The 17,719-nt window shown below is 43.9% G+C and overlaps 1 protein-coding gene across 1 annotated transcript; it reads right to left on the minus strand.

Annotated features, from left to right (window-relative positions):
- Nucleotides 1–609: 609 nt before the first annotated feature.
- Nucleotides 610–16,046, minus strand: CCDC27 (coiled-coil domain containing 27). Its single transcript, XM_087702484.1, has 12 exons — nt 15,858–16,046; nt 13,369–13,498; nt 12,703–12,834; nt 11,188–11,321; nt 9,282–9,458; nt 7,439–7,696; nt 6,940–7,126; nt 4,474–4,604; nt 4,288–4,365; nt 2,604–2,816; nt 1,139–1,243; nt 610–768 (listed from the first exon to the last, which is right to left on the minus strand). Exons 1-12 carry the CDS (start codon nt 16,008–16,010, stop codon nt 646–648), a joined length of 1,821 nt encoding a protein of 606 aa, XP_087558610.1. The 5' UTR covers nt 16,011–16,046; the 3' UTR covers nt 610–645.
- Nucleotides 16,047–17,719: the final 1,673 nt, after the last annotated feature.

A 17,719-nucleotide genomic window follows, 5' to 3' on the forward strand; every position in this document is an offset into this window, starting at 1 on the left:
CCTTAATTCCAGGTTCCTTCTCTCCTGGATGAGTTTCCATCTGTTGCTTCTTGCCCTGTGCTCTCTGGTGCTTTGCAGAATAAGTTGACACTCCCCTCTTCTTTGGGGCAGCCCCTCAAATACTGGAAGATGCTATCATGTCCCCTGCTGGTCCTTCTTTTCATTAAACTAGAAGTACCCCAAACCTCCAGCCGTTTTTATCCTCCAGGCTTTTGAATCCTCTTAAGTTGCTCTTCTTTGCACTTTTCCCAAACTCTCACAACCCCTTTCTTGATTGATTGATTGATTGATTGATTACATTTATATGCCGCCCTTTTCCCCGAAGGGGACTCAGGGCGGCTCACAATTCAATCAGGGAAGGGGGTACAAACAGGGGGATAAACATTCTTGCAACATGGGGACCCAAAACTGGGATGCGGCCTTACTAAGGCTTTACGAAGCGGTACTACTAACACTTCTGCTACTCATTGTACGAATTACAATTAACAATCATACTAACGCAGAAGAAAAGCGGTGTGGGGGTGGGAAGCCCATGAGTGCCATCGTTTAATTGGAGACAGGAAAAGGAACAGAATAAGAAATTCGACAGATGTTATTTTTTGGGGGGTGGGTGGGTTGGGTTAAAAAAAGTGGGGGAGGGATTTATTATTTCCCTCCGGCTTTTTTCTTATGAGTGGGCGGTGGGGCAGGCTCGGAGCTGAGCGATGGCACCTTCACCCCTTTCTGCTTCAGCATCTGATGGAAATCCAGACGGTCCGTTATGATTTTCTGAAAGGCAACGGCGTCCGTCAGGAATAGCAATAGCAGTTAGACTTATATACCGCTTCATAGGGCTTTCAGCCCTCTCTAAGCGGTTTACAGAGTCAGCATATCGCCCCCACAGTCTGGGTCCTCATTTCACCCACCTCGGAAGGATGGAAGGCTGAGTCAACCCTGAGCCGGTGAGATTAGAACCGCTGAACTGCAGATAACAGCCAGCTGAAGTGGCCTGCAGTACTGCAGCCTAACCACTGCGCCACCTCGGCTCTTGTCATGGAAGGAAGAAGAACGGGCAGCCTCGCCAAGCCAGGGGGGTCTTTCTCTCTCCCCCCACCCCCCCCCGGGTTCTTTCCACCATCCCCGACTACTTCAGGTTTACCTGCAAGGCCTCTAAAATCTCCTCGTCGGTGATTTCTGCCTGCGGGGATTTGGTGCCGGGCGTGCTGTAAGCGGCTTGTATAATTTTGCTGCGGAACCTTTCAAACTTTGAAAGGAAGGGAGAGAACAGAGGGGAGCGTCAAAAGCCGGAGGGTACGCTAGAGATAATAAAGAAGATACTAGTGTGTGAAGTTATCACCCAGCCCTCTCCCACAAAAAAAAAAAAAAAAAAAGAAATATCCTAGGAAATATTGAAAAGGCAGAATATTTCTCTGGGATGTGAAAAAGGAAGAAACATGCTTTAAAAGACAGAATAGCTGCCCGCAGCTTCCTGCCCGTCCCCACTTTGTCAATGAGCCATTAAAGCCTGGGCTAGTCCCCTTTACATAACAAAGAGTTCTCCCCTTCAGCTCGAGTGATGGGATTAAGGCATGATAATATTGGCCCTTTTAACCCAACTCCCCACATGGCATCTGAGAACTCAACCAAACCTGGATTCAAAACGCAGCCTAGAGAGTTGCCCCTGCATGGCCCTATGGGAGTCTGACAACCAATCAGAATGCAAGATCAAGATCAAAGGCCAGAGAGGGCATAAAACCAGGGACTCAGCATCTCAGTCCTTCCTTCCCTTCTCTTCTCCATCAACATTGAAGCATGTGATCACCTTTTCTGTTCAGGATTCAAGCCATGTGGTCCTGTCCACCATTAAAACCATCTTTCCAAGCAGCCTCCATGTCTCCAGTGTCTTTTTCCCCACTTGGAGCTGAACCCACAAGGACATTTCTTTCACACACACATATATATATATACACACATACACACATACACACATACACACATACACACATATACATATACATATATACATATATACATATATACATATATACATATATACATACGTATACGTATACGTATACATATACATATATACATACATACATACATACATACATACATACATACATACATACATACATACATATATATATATATATATATATATATATATATATATCTTTTGCAGTATCCTTCCCCTGGAGTGGGGAGGGAATGGAGATTTTGCAGCATCCTTCCCCTGGAGTGGGGAATTGGTATACCCTGACAATTCGCTATATTCAAAAATGTTTATGAATAAAATTACAAAAATAAAATAAATTTTAAAAAAGTGTTTGGGGTTTTTTTTTACACCTAGGAATTAGTTACTGCTCTTGAGCCAGGTAAAGGCAGTCCTCGGCTTACAACAGTTCATTTAGCGACCGTTCCAAGTGACAACGGCACACTTACGACCGTTGCACGCCCCTGTGGACAAGTGATCAAAATTTGGACGCTCTGCAAACCGGTTCCTATTTATGACGGTCGCACTGTCCCCCCGGGGTCCCGTGATTCCGCTTTCGCGACCGTCGGACCAGCCAATGTCAGTGAGGGAAAGCCGGATTCACTTAACGACCGCGCGGCAGCCTTACCCGGGCGCTGACGCTCTCCAAGGTGACTCTGGTCTGCTGTTCCGCCCGTTGCAAAATGTCCAGCTGCTTCTGGAGGTCATTCTGGCTGCTCAGCTGCTTCCTGGTGTGATGCTGGTTGACCAGTAACTCGGACTGGAGCTGCTGGACGGTGATTTGCAAAGTGTGGATGGCCTGGTCTCTGTCCGCCAGGTGGACTTCCAGCTGGGTCACCTCCTGTGCAGGAAGGAAGAAGGAGGAGGAGGAAAGGGCAAATGAGAGAATCCACTCACCTTGGGGGTCTCTCTCAGGGCACTCCTAGAATAGAAATAGGAAGAGAACATAGGAAGGGAAATAGAACATAGGAATAGGAAGAGAAGAGAAATAAATAGAAGAGAACAGGAAGAGAACATAGGAAGAGAAATAGAACAGAAGAGAAGAGAAATAAATGGAATAGAATAGAATGAAATAAAACAGAACAGGAAGAGAACATAGGGAGAGAAACAGAACTATGGGAAGAGAAATAGAGCATAGGAATAGAAGAGAAGAGAAATAAATAGAAAAGAGAAGAGAAGAGGAAGAGAACATAGGAGGAGAAGGAGAACAGAATAGAATAGAAATAAATGGAAGAGAATAGAAATAAATAGAACAGAACAGGAAGAGAACATAGGAAGAGAAATAGAACAAAGGAATAGGAATAGAATAAAAATAAATAGAACAGAATAGAATAGAGAAGAGAAGACGAGAAGAGAAGAGAAGAGAAGAGAAGAGGAAGAGAACATAGGGAGAGAAACAGAACTATGGGAAGAGAAATAGAGCATAGGAATAGGAATAGAAGAGAAGAGAAATAAATAGAAAGAAGAGAAGGGAACAGGAAGAGAACATAGGAGGAGAAAGAGAACAGAATGGAATAGAAATAAATGGAATAGAATAGAAATAAATAGAATAGAATAGAAATAGAATAGAATAGAAATAAATGGAATAGAATAGAATGAAATAGAACAGAACAGAACAGGAAGAGAACATAGGGAGAGAAATAGAACATAGGAATAGAAATAGAAGAGAAGAGAAATAAATAGAATAGAAATAAATAGAGAATAGAAGAGAATATAGGAATAGAAATAGAACAAAATAGAATAGAAATAAATAGAATAGAATAGAATGAAATTGAACAGAAGAGGAAGAGAACATAGGAAGAGAAATAGAACAAAGGAATAGGAATAGAATAAAAATAAATAGAACAGAATAGAATAGAATAGAGGAGAAGACAAGAGAAGACAAGAGAAGAGAAGAGGAAGAGAACATAGGGAGAGAAATAGAACTATGGGAAGAGAAATAGAACATAGGAATAGGAATAGAAGAGAAGAGAAATAAATAGAAAAGAGAAGAGAAGAGGAAGAGAACATAGGAAGAGAAATAGAACAAAGGAATAGGAATAGAATAAAAATAAATAGAACAGAAGAGAATAGAGGAGAAGAGAAGACAAGAGAAGAGGAGAGAAAGAGAACATAGGGAGAGAAATAGAACTATGGGAAGAGAAATAGAACATAGGAATAGAAGAGAAGAGAAATAAATAGAAAAGAGAAGAGAACAGGAAGAGAACATAGGAATAGAAATGGAATACTGTACACGATTAGGAACAGGAAGAGAAAAAAAAAGAGAGGAGAGAAATCCAGAGATAAGATATCCAAGGAGGGGGCTCCCTTACCTGTTGAAGTCTGCAATTATCTCTCTCGATGGTGCCCATCATTTCTTCGTGTTTCCTCTCCTCCCGCAAGTTGGAAAACTAAGAAAGGAAGAAGAGAGAAGTTGTGAAAAGTTCCCGCACTGGGGAGGGGGGATTTCCAACAAGCCCGTTTCGTTTTCTCCACCTGTCCTTCGACCGCCGACCAACCTTATTGGACATGGCCTCCAGCTGCTCGCCTCGTTCCCGGAGCTCCTTCTGCAAAGATTCCTTCTCCACTTCGGCGTTCCGGAGTTGGGATTCCCCGAAGGACAATTCTCTTTGCAGGGATGAAATCGCGCCTGGGAGAAGCAAGAAGGAAGGGCAGCAAAGGAAGCCCACCCACCCAAATTCCCACCCAGGACTTCCTTTCATAGCCTTTTTACAGGTAGTCCTCGACTTCACGACCGTTCGCTTAACGACCATTCGAAGCGACTACGGTACGGGAGGGAGGGAGGGGGCGGGAAAGGAGACTCAGGATTGTTTTTCACGGGATCAAAATTCAGACACTGGTCAAGGGATTCATATTTATGACGGCGGTAGCATCCCCGGGGGGGGGGGGTCACGTGATTCCTTTTTGGCGACCTCCCGACCGGCAAAGTCAATCGGATTCACTTAACGGCCGTGTGATTATCCCAAAGGTGCTTTTTTTAGGAGGCAATTGGACTTTGTTGGTCTTTTTTCCCCTTTTGAAGACGCTTCCCTTCTCATCCCAGAAGCTTCTTCAGCTCTACGGGATGGTGGGGAAGGGAAGGATTGATATCCCTTGCAGACAGGAGGTCATTTGCATCCTGTTAGAGGATCCTCAGGAAAAATAAAATTTCCTACCCGCTTCTCCCCTTCTCCTCCACCCCCGGGCCCTCCCAACTCCCCGGCATCAAAGGGAAATTCAAGAGTCACCTCCGTTTTCCACTCCGGGTTTTTGATGTTCCTAGTGATACTCTACTCAACTCTACTCTACTCTACTCTATTCTATTCCTTATTCTATTCTATTCTACTCTACTTTACTCAACTCTATTCTATTCCTTATTCTGCTATATTCTATTCCTTATTCTACTCTACTCAACTCTACTCTATTCCTTATTCTACTCTACTCTATTCTATTCCTTATTCTACTCTACTTACCCTATTCATTCTATTCTTCTCTATTCTATTCCTTATTCTATTCTACTCTATTAATTCTATTCTATTTCCAATTCTTCTATTCTATTCTATTCTGTATTCCATTCCATTCCATTCCTTATTCGATTCTATTTATTTATTTATTTATTTATTTGACTTCTATACCACTTCATAGGGCTTTCCCCCCTCTATAAGCTGTTTACAAATTTTTTAGCAAATTGAGTCAGCAACTTGCCCCCACAGTCTGGGTCCTCATTTCACCCACCTCGGAAGGATGGAAGGCTGAGTCAACCTTGAGCCGGTGAGATTTGAACCGCTGAACTGCAGATCACAGTCAGCTGAAGTGGCCTGCAATACTGCACCCTAACCACTGCGCCACCTCGGCTCTTCCATTCCATTTCATTCCTTATTCCATTCCATTCTATATTCCATTCCATTCCATTCTATATTCCATTCCATTCCTTATTCTATTCCATTCCATTCCATATTCTATTCCATTCCATTTCATTCCTTATTCCATTCCATTCCATATTCCATTCCATATTCCTTTCCATTCTATATTCCATTCCATTCCATATTCTATTCCATTCCAATTCTATTCCTTATTCTATTCCATTCCATATTCTATTCCATTCCATTTCATTCCTTATTCCATTCCATTCCATTCCATATTCCATTCCATTCCATATTCCATTCCATTCCATATTCCTTTCCATTCTATATTCCATTCCATTCCTTATTCTATTCCATTCCATTCCATATTCTATTCCATTCCATTCTATATTCCATTCTATTCCTTATTCTATTCTATTCCATTCCATTTCATTCCTTATTCCATTCCATTCCATATTCCATTCCATTCTATATTCCATTCCATTCCTTATTCTATTCCATTCCATTCCATATTCTATTCCATTCCATTCTATATTCCATTCTATTCCTTATTCTATTCTATTCCATTCCATTTCATTCCTTATTCCATTCCATTCCATATTCCATTCCATTCTATATTCCATTCCATTCCTTATTCTATTCCATTCCATTCCATATTCTATTCCATTCCATTCTATATTCCATTCTATTCCTTATTCTATTCCATTCCATATTCTATTCCATTCCATTTCATTCCTTATTCCATTCCATTCCATTCCATATTCCATTCCATATTCCATTCCATTCCATATTCCTTTCCATTCTATATTCCATTCCATTCCTTATTCTATTCCATTCCATTCCATTTCATTCCTTATTCCATTCCATTCCATATTCCATTCCATTCTATATTCCATTCTATTCCTTATTCTATTCCATTCCATATTCCATTCCATTCTATATTCCATTCTATTCCTTATTCTATTCCATTCCATTCCATATTCCATTCCATTCTCCATTCCTTTCCATTCTAATTCCCTATTCTATTCATTCCGATATCCTATTTCTGTTCTTCTTCCCATTCCCATTCTACTCTACCCTACTCTGCTCTCCACTCCGGGCGCTGGAGGACTCCGTGGGTACCTGAGGCCAGCTCGTAGTCGTTCCGCGCTTTCTGCAGCTCTTCGTAGAGGATCTCGTTCACCTTCTGGAACTCCAGCAGCTTGTAGATGATCAAAGTGTTCTCCGATTCCTCCTGATCGCTCGAGTCGCCTTCCTTCACTTTGGATTCGCTGCTGGAGAGCATCTCTTCCTCTATTTCCATCAGGCTCTACGTCAAGTCAAGTCAACTCAACTCAAGGGGGAAGCCAGAACCACTTAACACTTGACGCTTGGGGCTCCGTCCTAACTCAAGGACTTCCCATAGACGAGTCGGGATTCTCTCTAGGGGCTGCCCTCGACTTAACAGCACTTCGCTCAGTGCCCATTCGGTAAACGTTGGGCCCCGCCGTGGTCGTAAGCCGAGGACCAGCCTGTATTCCAATCCCGTCCACACGCTTCTTCTCCGGATCTTTTTACCAACCCTGGGGTGGGTGGGGTTTTTTTGGGGGGGGTGGGGGGTGGGGTGGGGGTGTCTTCCTACCTCCTTCTCGATTTCGTTGAGCTCCTCCTGTTTTTTGATGAGCTCTTTCTTAAAGAGCAGCACTTTCGAATCCAGCATTTGATCCGACTGGCTCAGCAGCTCTTTCAGGCGCTCGAACTCCTGACTCGAGTCTTCCGACAGGTTGACTTGGTTGACGTAAACCGAGGGGATGCTCTTCTCCCCGAGCGCGAACGAGGGGCAGATGCCCTGTACGGGCAGCTGGATGAGGTCCCATTCGGACCAAGCCTTGGCGCGCTTCTGGCGGGGAGATTTCGAAAGCAAACCATGATGGATTGTGGTTTTTTTGGGGGGGGGCAGTGGGGGGGGGCGGGGAGAGGTTCTGCAATCCGGGCAATTCTGAAGGTTTGGGTTTGCAGGCGGTAACGTGGGTTAGTCCTCAACTTATGACGAGAAGGGAGCCTGCCCTTGATGGCCATCAGTTGAGGATTAGCCGCGTTGCCTTCTGCATTTTTCTGTATTCTATTCCTATCCTATTTTTATTCTTGGCAACTGACTCGTATTTATGACAGTGTTTTATTCTATTCTCTTTATTCTATTCTTTCATTCTTATTTCTATTCTATTCTATTTCTTCTATTCTATTCTCTATTCTATTTCTTCTGTTTCCAATTCTAATTTTAATTCTTTCTGTTCTATTCATTTTCTATTCTCTATATACTATATTTCTATTCCATTCTATTCTCTATTCTATTCTTTCATTCTTATTTCTATTCTATCTATTCTATTCTATCTATTCTATTCTCTATTCTATCCTATTCTATCCTATCCTATTTATTCTATTCCCAATTCTAATTCTAATTCTTTCTGTTCTGTTCTCTATTCTCTATATTCTATATTTCATTTCTATTCTATTCTATTTTCTATTCTATTCTTTCATTCTTATTTCTATTCTATTTATTCTATTCTATTCTCTATTCTATTCTTTCATTCTTATTTCTATTCTATTCTATTTATTCTATTCTATTCTCTATTCTATTTCTTCTATTTCCAATTCTAATTTTAATTCTTTCTGTTCTATTCATTTTCTATTCTCTATATACTATATTTCTATTCCATTCTATTCTCTATTCTATTCTTTCATTCTTATTTCTATTCTATTCTATCTATTCTATTCTATCTATTCTATTCTCTATTCTATCCTATCCTATCCTATTTATTCTATTCCCAATTCTAATTCTAATTCTTTCTGTTCTGTTCTGTATTCTCTATATTCTATATTTCTATTCTATTCTATTTTCTATTCTATTCTTTCATTATTTCTATTCTATTTATTCTATTCTATTCTCTATTCTATTCTATTCTCTATTCTATTCTATTCTATTCTCTATTCTATTCTATTCTATTCTATTCTCTATTCTATCCTATCCTATTCTATGTATTCTATTCCCAATTCTAATTCTAATTCTTTCTGTTGTGTTCTGTTCTCTATTCTCTATTCTTTATTCTCTATATTCTAGATTTCTATTCCATTCTCCTCTTCTCTATATTCTATATTTCTATTCTGTTCTCTTCTGTTCTGTCCTGTTCTCTTCTGTTCTCTTCTAATTCTAAATTCATTCTATTCTATGCTATTCTAAATTCATTTTATTCTATTCTAATGAATTCAAATTCTAATTCTCTTCTCTTCTATTTTACTCTACTCTACCCCATTTTATTCTATTCTGCTATGGCGTGAACGGTATAGAAGGGCTTATTGCTATTGCCATTAATAAATCTCGCTAAAGAAGACTTCGTGTCTTTGGAAGGTGGGAGAAACAAAGCAGGTTCCGGCAGCTATCAAGGCTCGCGACAAGACTGGGAAGCAAAGAAAAAGAGAGCGACTACCTCCTCCGACGTTCTCTCTAAAATAGAGGCCTGCCATTTCTGCAGCTGCTCCAATTGTTTCTGCATCGCCTGGACCTCTTCCCGCAGAACGGAGATCACTCCCTCCTTACGGATACACTCGGCTTCGAAAGGAGTCAGGCGGGCGACCTCGTCCCCCAACCTACTGAGACTCAGATCCTGGCAAGGGAACCAAAATTCCTTTAGCCCAAGGTCCCCACGAGAAATATCCCCCCCTTCTAGAATTTTCTACTCTAGACCTCCACGGGACTCGCAAGCAAATGATTCCTGCCTGTTGTTCCACCTAGACCACACCTAGAGTACCGCATCCAGTTTTGCTCACCACACTATAAAAAAGATTGTGGAGACTCTGGAAAGAGGGCAGAAAAGAGCAACCAGGGTGATGTGGGGACTGGAGGCTAAAACATATGAAGAACGGTTGCAGGAACTGGGCATGGCTGGTCTAGGGAAGAGAAGGACCAGGGGAGACACAAGAGCATCTTCCAATATTTGAGGGGTTGCTACAGAGAGGAAGTGGTCAAACTATTCTCCAAAGAACCTGAAGGTGCCAGACAAGGAACAATGGACGGAAACTGAACAAGGAGAGATACAACCTGGAAAGAAGGAAGAATTTTCTGACAGTGGGAACAATCAACCCATAAAACAGAAGTTGCCTTCAGAAGTTGTGGGAGCCTCATCACTGGAGGCTTTCAAGATGAGATTGGACTGCCATCTGTCAGAAAGGGTGTAGGGTCTCCTGCTTGGGCGAGGAGGGGGGATTGGACTAGATGACCTACATGGCCCCTTGCAACTCAGTTAATCTGAATCTATCTAAAATGATCAAAGGCCTGGAGGCTAAAACATAGAAGAATGGTTGCAGGAACTGGGCATGGCTAGTCTAGGGAAGAGAAGGACCAGGGGAGACATAAGAGCATCTTCCAATATTTGGGGGTCTTCCATGGAGAGGAAAGGGGGTCAAACTATTCTCCAAAGCACCCGAAGGCCAGACAAGGAATAATGGATGGAAACTAATCAAGGGGAGATTCAACTTGGAAATAAGGAAGGATTTTCTGACAGTGAGAACAATCAACCAACGAAACAGAAGTTGCCTTCGAGATGAGATTGGACTGCCATCTGTCAGAAAGGGTGTAGGGTCTGCTTGGGAGAGGAGGGGGGGTTGGACTAGATGATCTACAAGGTCCCTTCCATCTCTGTTAATCTGAATCTATCCAGATGAAAGGCTTGGGGGCTAAAACATACGATGAACGGTTGTAGGAACTGGGCATGGCTAGTCTAGGGAAGAGAAGGACCAGGGGAGACACAAGAGCATCTTCCAATATTTGAGGGGCTGCCACAGAGAGGAGGGGGGGTCAAGCTATTTTCCAAAAGCACCCAAAGGCCAGACAAGGAAGAATGAATGGAAACTGACCAAGGAGCGATTCAACCTGGAAATAAGGAGGAATTTTCTGACAGTGAGAGCAATCAACTAACGAAACAGAAGTTGCCTTCAGAAGTTGTGGGAGCTTCATCCCTGGAGGCTTTCAAGAAGAGACTAGACTGCCATTTGTCACAAATGGTGTAGGGTCTCCTGCTCGGGCGGAGGTGGGGGGTTGGACTAGATGACCTACAAGGTCCCTTCCAACTCTGTTGATCTGTAATCTGTTCCTTGCAAACTGCTCCTTTCTGACCGCTCACCCCGAATCAGATGGCAGGATATTCTGTCTTGAAAATGTCCTGCTTTTTATTGAACTTTTGCGAGTGGGGGGAAAAAAGAGCTTCTGGGCTCCTGATTTCGTAGGGGGGGGGGAACGCGCCTCTCTTTTCTCATCACATCCCGATGGCGACATCTCTGGCCAAACCCTCCCGCCCTCGTTCCTCCCCTTTGGGGCTGGGGGGTTCGAATCCTCACCTTCTCGTGAAGCACGGGGATGTACCAGGGCATACGGCTCCCAGAGCGGGCTTTGAGGTGGCTTGGGGGAACCATGCCTTCCGTGAAGCTCTTCCATTTGGGCAACACAACTTCCGAGGAGAAAGAGGGATAAACTAGGGAGGGAGAAAGATGAATGCCACTCAACGCCAGTCTGCCCCCAAAGGGTTGCTGGGTTCTCTCCCCCTTCCCCCCCCCCTTTTTTTTGATGTGGGGTTAACAGAGGCTGGCCTTTAGAAGAGATTCTTTGGAGCCCCAGGAATGACATGAGGGGTCCTTGGTGCTCTCAGAGGAGGAGGGGAAGGAGGAGGAGGAGGAAAAGAAGGAGGAGGAGGAGGAGGAGGAGAGGAGGAGGAGGAAGAGGAGGAGGGGAAGGAGGAGGAGGAGGAGGAGGAAAAGAAGGAGGAGGAGGAGGAGGAGGAGAGGAGGAGGAGGAAGAGGAGGAGGGGAAGGAGGAGGAGGAGGAGGAGGAGGAAAAGAAGGAGGAGGAGGAGGAGAGGAGGAGGAGGAAGAGGGGGAGGGGGAAGAGGAAAAAAGGAGGAGAAGGAGAAGGAAGAGGAGGAGAGGAAGGAGGAGGAGGAGAGGAGGAGGAGGAGAAAGAGAAGGAGGAGAGGAAGAGGAGGAAAAGAAGGAGGAGGAGAGAGGAGGAGGAAGAGGAGGAGGGGAAGGAGGAAAAGAAGGAGGAGGAGGAAAGGAGGAGAAGAAGAGGAGGAGGGGAAGGAGGAGGAGGAGGGAAAAAAGGAGGAGGAGGAGGAGGGGAAGGAGGAGGAGGAAAAGGAGGAGAGGAGTAGGAGAAAGAGAAGGAGGAGAGGAGGAGGAGGAAGAGAAGGAAGAGGAAGAGGAGAAAGAGGAGGAGGAGGAGGAGGAGGAGGAGAAGAAGAAGAAGAAGAAGAAGAAGAAGAAGAAGAAGAAGAAGAAGAAAAAGAAGAAGAAGAAGAAGAAGAAGAAGAAGAAGAAGAAGAAGAAGAAGAAGAGGAGGAGGAGGAATGTATGGTCCTTGGTGCTCTCTGAGTTTGGTGGTTTCCTTGCAGATGTTTCATGATCCGATTAGGGAACATCGTCAGTACTAGTGGTGTGCATAGACAGCAGGATGAGGAGGAAGAGGAGGAAGGAAGGAAGGACGGACTGTGGGGTCCTTGGTGCTCTCTGAGCTTGGGAGTTTACTTGCAGATGTTTCATGACCCAACTAAGGTAGATAACATCATCAGTGGTAGACAGGCCTGGGAGAGAAGGAGGAGGAAGAGGGAGAGAAAGAGAAGAGGAAGGAGGGAAGGAGGAGGGGGGAGAAGGAGGAGGAGGAGGAGGAAGAGGAAAAGAAAGGAGGGGAGGAGGAGGGAGAGAAGGAAGAGGAGGGGCGGGGGAGAAGGAGAAGAGGAAGGAGGAGGATTGTGTAGTCCTTGCCAGGTTGACTAAAATCCCCATTCCTGCTATAAAGCCTCTTCCGTTTTGGGGAATGGGAGGAAATCCCGTAACTGAAGCCAGACAAAAGAAACTTACATCTGATCCGACTCCTGGAGTCCCAAATGTCCTGATTTTGGGCCAAATTACTCCAGTCGTCCAGGGAGATCTGGGAAGTCAGGCTCAGGGTGCTGAGGTTGGTAGGCAGATCCGCAGATCTTGAAATACTCTCTGGTCGGGGTGGGTGGGTGGGGGGGAGAGGAACGGGTGAGGTGGGGAAAACAAGCAGAGAATCCATTGCTGACTCTTTCACGCCTGGGGTGGGGCAAAGCCTCTTGCCCTGAGCCCGGGGTTGGACTAGAAGACCTCCCAGGACCCTTCCAGCCCTGGGGTCTTACGTTAACTCCACGATAAGAAGACGGAAGCTTGGAAAATGCGGCTGCGCTAAGCGGCTGTTGGCATCAGCACGAAATATAGGCAGATAGTCCTCGGCTTACGACAATCCCAGCCGGATTTGCTTAACAACCGCGTGACTCACTTAACGGTGGCAGGGATTTCCCCGAAACAATGGTGGCTAGGGAAGCCCGTTGACCCGGGGAAAGAGGTTCGTTTCGTCAGCCGGCGACGGAACTTGGGGAGCTTCGCGACAGTCGTTAAGTCGAGGAGCTACTTGCCCCGGGCGATTTCGCCGGCCGCCCAACCGAGCCAGTGACAAAACCTCTCTGCCGATGGCGGAGAGGTTTTTTTAATTTTTAATTTTTTTACCGCAGGTGGCTGCCGACGTCGCCTGGTGGCAATATTGAGGACAGCCCGGGCGTTTCAAGAAACATTTCTGCAGCACCAACGAGTCGGAGAAGTTAATCGATATGTCGGAGACCTTCGTTTGTTCCTCGGCCTGGGGAAAGGAGAGAAAGTAGACTCAACTCCCTCTGCTTCATCAGGGGCTGCCCCAAAGAAGAGGATTTGGATTGGATTTTATTATATTTATATGCCGCCCTTTTCCCCCTGAAGGGACTCAGGGCGGCTCACAATTCAAATCAGGGAAGGGGGTTACAGACAAAAAATTAAAAAAAAACGAAACATAACAATGCATAGTTTAAAAACACACAACAATCATACCATTCGAGACGGGGGCAACAGCTCTTTAGCCCCAGGCCTGTCGGAACAGCCAGGTTTTAAGGGCTTTGCGGAAAGGCCTGGAGGGTGGTGAGGGTGCGAATCTCCACGGGGAGTTCGTTCCAGAGGGTCGGAGCAGCCACAGAGAAGGCTCTCCTCCGGGTAGTCGCCAGTCGACACTGGCCGGCGGATGGAATTCGGAGGAGGCCTAATCTGTGGGATCTAATCGGTCTAGTGGAGGTGATTGGCAGCAGGCGGTCTCTCAAGTACCCAGGTCCAATACCATGAAGGGCTTTATAAGTGACGACTAGCGCCTTGAAGCGTATCTGGAGACCAATAGGCAGCCAGTGCAGCTCGCGGAGGATAGGTGTTACGTGGGTGAACCGAGGAGGGAGTCAAGCTATTCCCAGAGGGTAGAACAAGAAGCAGTGGGTGGAAACTAATCAAGGAGAGAAGCAACTTAGAACTAAGGAGAAATTTTCCATCAGTGAGAACAATTTATCAGTGGATTAAACTTGCCTCCAGAAGTTGTGAATGCTCCAACACTGGAGGTTTTTAAGAAGATGTTGGATAGACATTTGTCTGAAGTGATGAAGGCTTTCCTGCCTGAGCAGGGGGTTGGACTAGAAGACCTCCAAGGTCCCTTCCGCTTCTGTTATTCTATATTGTATATTCTAAGACCCTGGAGAGTTTGTTTTTTTCCTAGAGAAAAGGAGGACTAGGGAAGACATGATGGGAGTCTTCCAATATCTCAGGGGTTGCCCCAAAGAAGAGGCAGTCAAGCTATTCTCCGAGGCACCTGAGGGCAGGACAAGAAGCAATGGGTGGAAACTAATCAAGGAGAGAAGCAAACTTAGAACTAAGGAGGAATTTCCTGACAGCTAGAACAATTAATCAGTGGAACAGAAGTTGCCACCAGAAATTGTAAAATGCTCCAACACTGGAAGTTTTTAAGAAGTTGTTGGACATCCATTTGTCTGAAGTGGTGTAGGGTTTCCTGGCTGAGCAGGGGGTTGGACTAGAAGACCTCCAAGGTCCCTTCCAACTCTTCTGTTATTTCTGATTCTGGAAACTATTGAACCAAAGGAGATTTTGGAGAACCTTGCCTAAGTCTCAGCTTCAATGAAGCGACGGGATTTGCACTTTTAAAAAAATTGTGATTTTTTTAGAGTTCTGAGCAACACATAGGAAAATAGAGTCGGCCTGTTTCAAATACAGCTTGCAAGTTTGAACGCTCAAAGTTACAGCAGCACTGAAAGAAAATGACCCAGGACCCATTTTTTCACACTTACGACTGCCACAGCGTCCCCAGGATCCCGTCCCTAGGATCCACAGCACCTCGGTACACCCACATTACACCTATTCTCCGCGAGCTGCACTGGTTACCGATCAGTCTCCGGATACGGTTCAAGGTGCTAGTCGTAACTTATAAAGCCCTTCATGGTATTGGATCTGGGTACTGGGTACTTGAGAGACCGCCTGCTGCCAATTACCTCCCACAGACCCATTAGATCTCACAGGGTCGGCCTCCTCCGGGTGCCATCTACCAGCCAATGCCACCTGGCTATTACCCGGGGGAGGGCCTTCTCTGTGGCAGCTCCGGCCCTCTGGAATGAACTCCCCGCAGGGATTCGGACCCTCACCTCTCTCCAGGCCTTCCGAAAAGCCGTCAAAACCTGGCTTTGTCGGCAGGCCTGGGGGTGATGAGTTCCCTCCCCTCTCGACATGTATGGTTGTGCGACTGTTGCCTACTTTTATTATTTGTATTTTGTCTTTTATGTTCCCCCTTTTTTTCCCCTTTGAATTGTTCGCCGCCCTGAGTCCTCCCGGAGAAGGGCGGCATACAAATAATAAAATACCAATACCAATACCAATACCTGTCATCCAAATCCCAACGCTTGTCAAGTGACTCGTACGTACAACAGTTTCACTGTCCTGGGGATCACGCCGGTGGATTCACCGAATCACGGTGGCAAGGAAAGTCGCAAAAGGGGGGGGGGGAAACTCCTGTTCTGCCACAGCAATGCTGGGCCCCAATTGTGGTCGTTAAGTCGAGGACTACCGGTATGAATAGCTTTCCAAATATTAGTATGGCTAAGGATCCCTTTTGCAAATTGATCAGTCGATCCCCTGCATACCTGCCTCTCATAATAACGCTTGACAGCGTGAAACGCTTTACTGGGGTGTATTCTGCTATTCTCTGGATGATTCCACAGGAGGATCTGTTGGGGGGAACTGGTCTTCCGCAACTCCCCGATCCCCTTCGTCATTAAGGTAGCATTCTTCTCCATGAATGCAGAAACCTCGGCCTCTCTTCCACCTAAAAAGCCCTGGATTTTTAAAAAATAAATAAATAAAGTTTTAAAAAATTATCCTGCTCCATCAAGATGTTGACTCCATCCTAGATCAATAAATAGATTTTTTTTAAAAAAAACCCGGTGGTGGTGGATATAAAGAGATGATCTCTCTGGCTGTATTTATTTCATTTCTTTAAAAAGAAATAACTATGGCTTTCCACCTACAATTTAAATCTATGTGGCCTAGCTAACCATATTTGCGGGGGTATGGGGTGGGGGAAGCAAGAATGTAAAACCTGGAAAATATATATTTTAGGAGGAAGAGGCTGAGCATTGACCAAGATTAAAAGCTAACATTCCTCTGTTTTTATGACTTGTGTGCTAGTGACATGGTTTGAGTCACAGGCATTGCTCAACAGTTATGGTTTAAAGGAGCCTATGGCTAAGCCATGTTTGGGCCGGTTCTGCTCTCACCCCAGTCCACCTCATAGGGCTGTTGTGGTGGGGCAAATAGGAGGAGGAAGGAGTATTAGGGATGTTTGTTGAGACAGATAAGATAGATGAGATTATAATCAGCAAACATCCCCAATGTTCCAATATGCACGTATCTATTTATCCATCCATCATCTATCTATCTTATCTATCTCCACCCATCTATTCGTCTAGCTTCTATCTATTATCATCTATATATGTATATGTGTCTTTCTGTCTGTCTATCTATCTATCTTTCTACCTGTCATCCATCCATCCATTCATCCATCTTCACCCATTTATCCATCCAGCTTCTATTATCTATATGTTTATATCTATCACTCTCTCTCTCTCTCTCTATCATCTATCGCTCTATCGCTCTATCGCTCTATCGCTCTATCGCTCTATCTATCTATCTATCTCTATCTATCTATCTATCTATCTATCTATCTATCTATCTATCTATCTATCTATCTATCTATCTATCTATCTATCTCCACCCATCTAGGTTCTATTATCATCTACAAATCTACATGTTTATATCTATCTATCTATCTATCTATCTATCTATCTATCTATCTATCTATCATCTATCTGTCTATCTCTATCTATCATCCATCTCTCTCTATATCTATCTATCTATCTATCTATCTATCTATCTATCTATCTATCTATATATATATATATCATCTATCTATCTATCTATCTATCTATCATCTATCTATCTATCTCTATCATCTATCTATCTATCTATCTATCTATCTATATCTATCATCTATCTATCATCTATCTATCTATCTATCTATCTCTATCATCTATCTATCTCTATCATCTATCTATCTATCTCTATCTCTATCTATCTCTATCATCTATCAATCTATCTATCTCTATCATCTATCTATCTCTATCATCTATCTATCTATCTATCTCTATCTATCTCTATCTATCTATCTATCTATCTATCTATCTATCATCTATCTATCTATCTATCTATCTATCTATCTATCTCTATCTATCATCCATCTATCTATCTGTATCTATCATCTATCTATCATCTATCTATCTATCTATCATCTATCTATCTATCTATCTATCTATCTATCTATCTATCTATCTATCTATCTATCTATCTACCTATCTATCGCAATCTATTAATCTATCTATCTATCATTAAATATACATAATTCACATATGATTATCTAAAATAATTATAGTAGTAGAAATAGCGGAGT

Source organism: Thamnophis sirtalis, unplaced genomic scaffold, assembly GCF_051295495.1.
Source record: "Thamnophis sirtalis isolate CommonGarterSnake01/CBP01778 unplaced genomic scaffold, rThaSir2_p1.2 scaffold_15, whole genome shotgun sequence".
Taxonomy (NCBI): Eukaryota; Metazoa; Chordata; class Lepidosauria; order Squamata; family Natricidae; genus Thamnophis; species Thamnophis sirtalis.

Excerpts from the sequence above, each read along its gene's own strand:
- CCDC27 (XM_087702484.1), bottom strand. The coding sequence starts at position 16,010 with ATGGAGAAGAATGCTACCTTAATGACGAAGGGGATCGGGGAGTTGCGG. Across the intron at positions 7,697-9,281 it reads TAGAGAGAACGTCGGAGGAG|AAGCGCGCCAAGGCTTGGTC; the intron begins GTAGTCGCTCTC and ends TCTCCCCGCCAG. Across the intron at positions 4,605-6,939 it reads CGACTACGAGCTGGCCTCAG|GCGCGATTTCATCCCTGCAA; the intron begins GTACCCACGGAG and ends TGCTTCTCCCAG.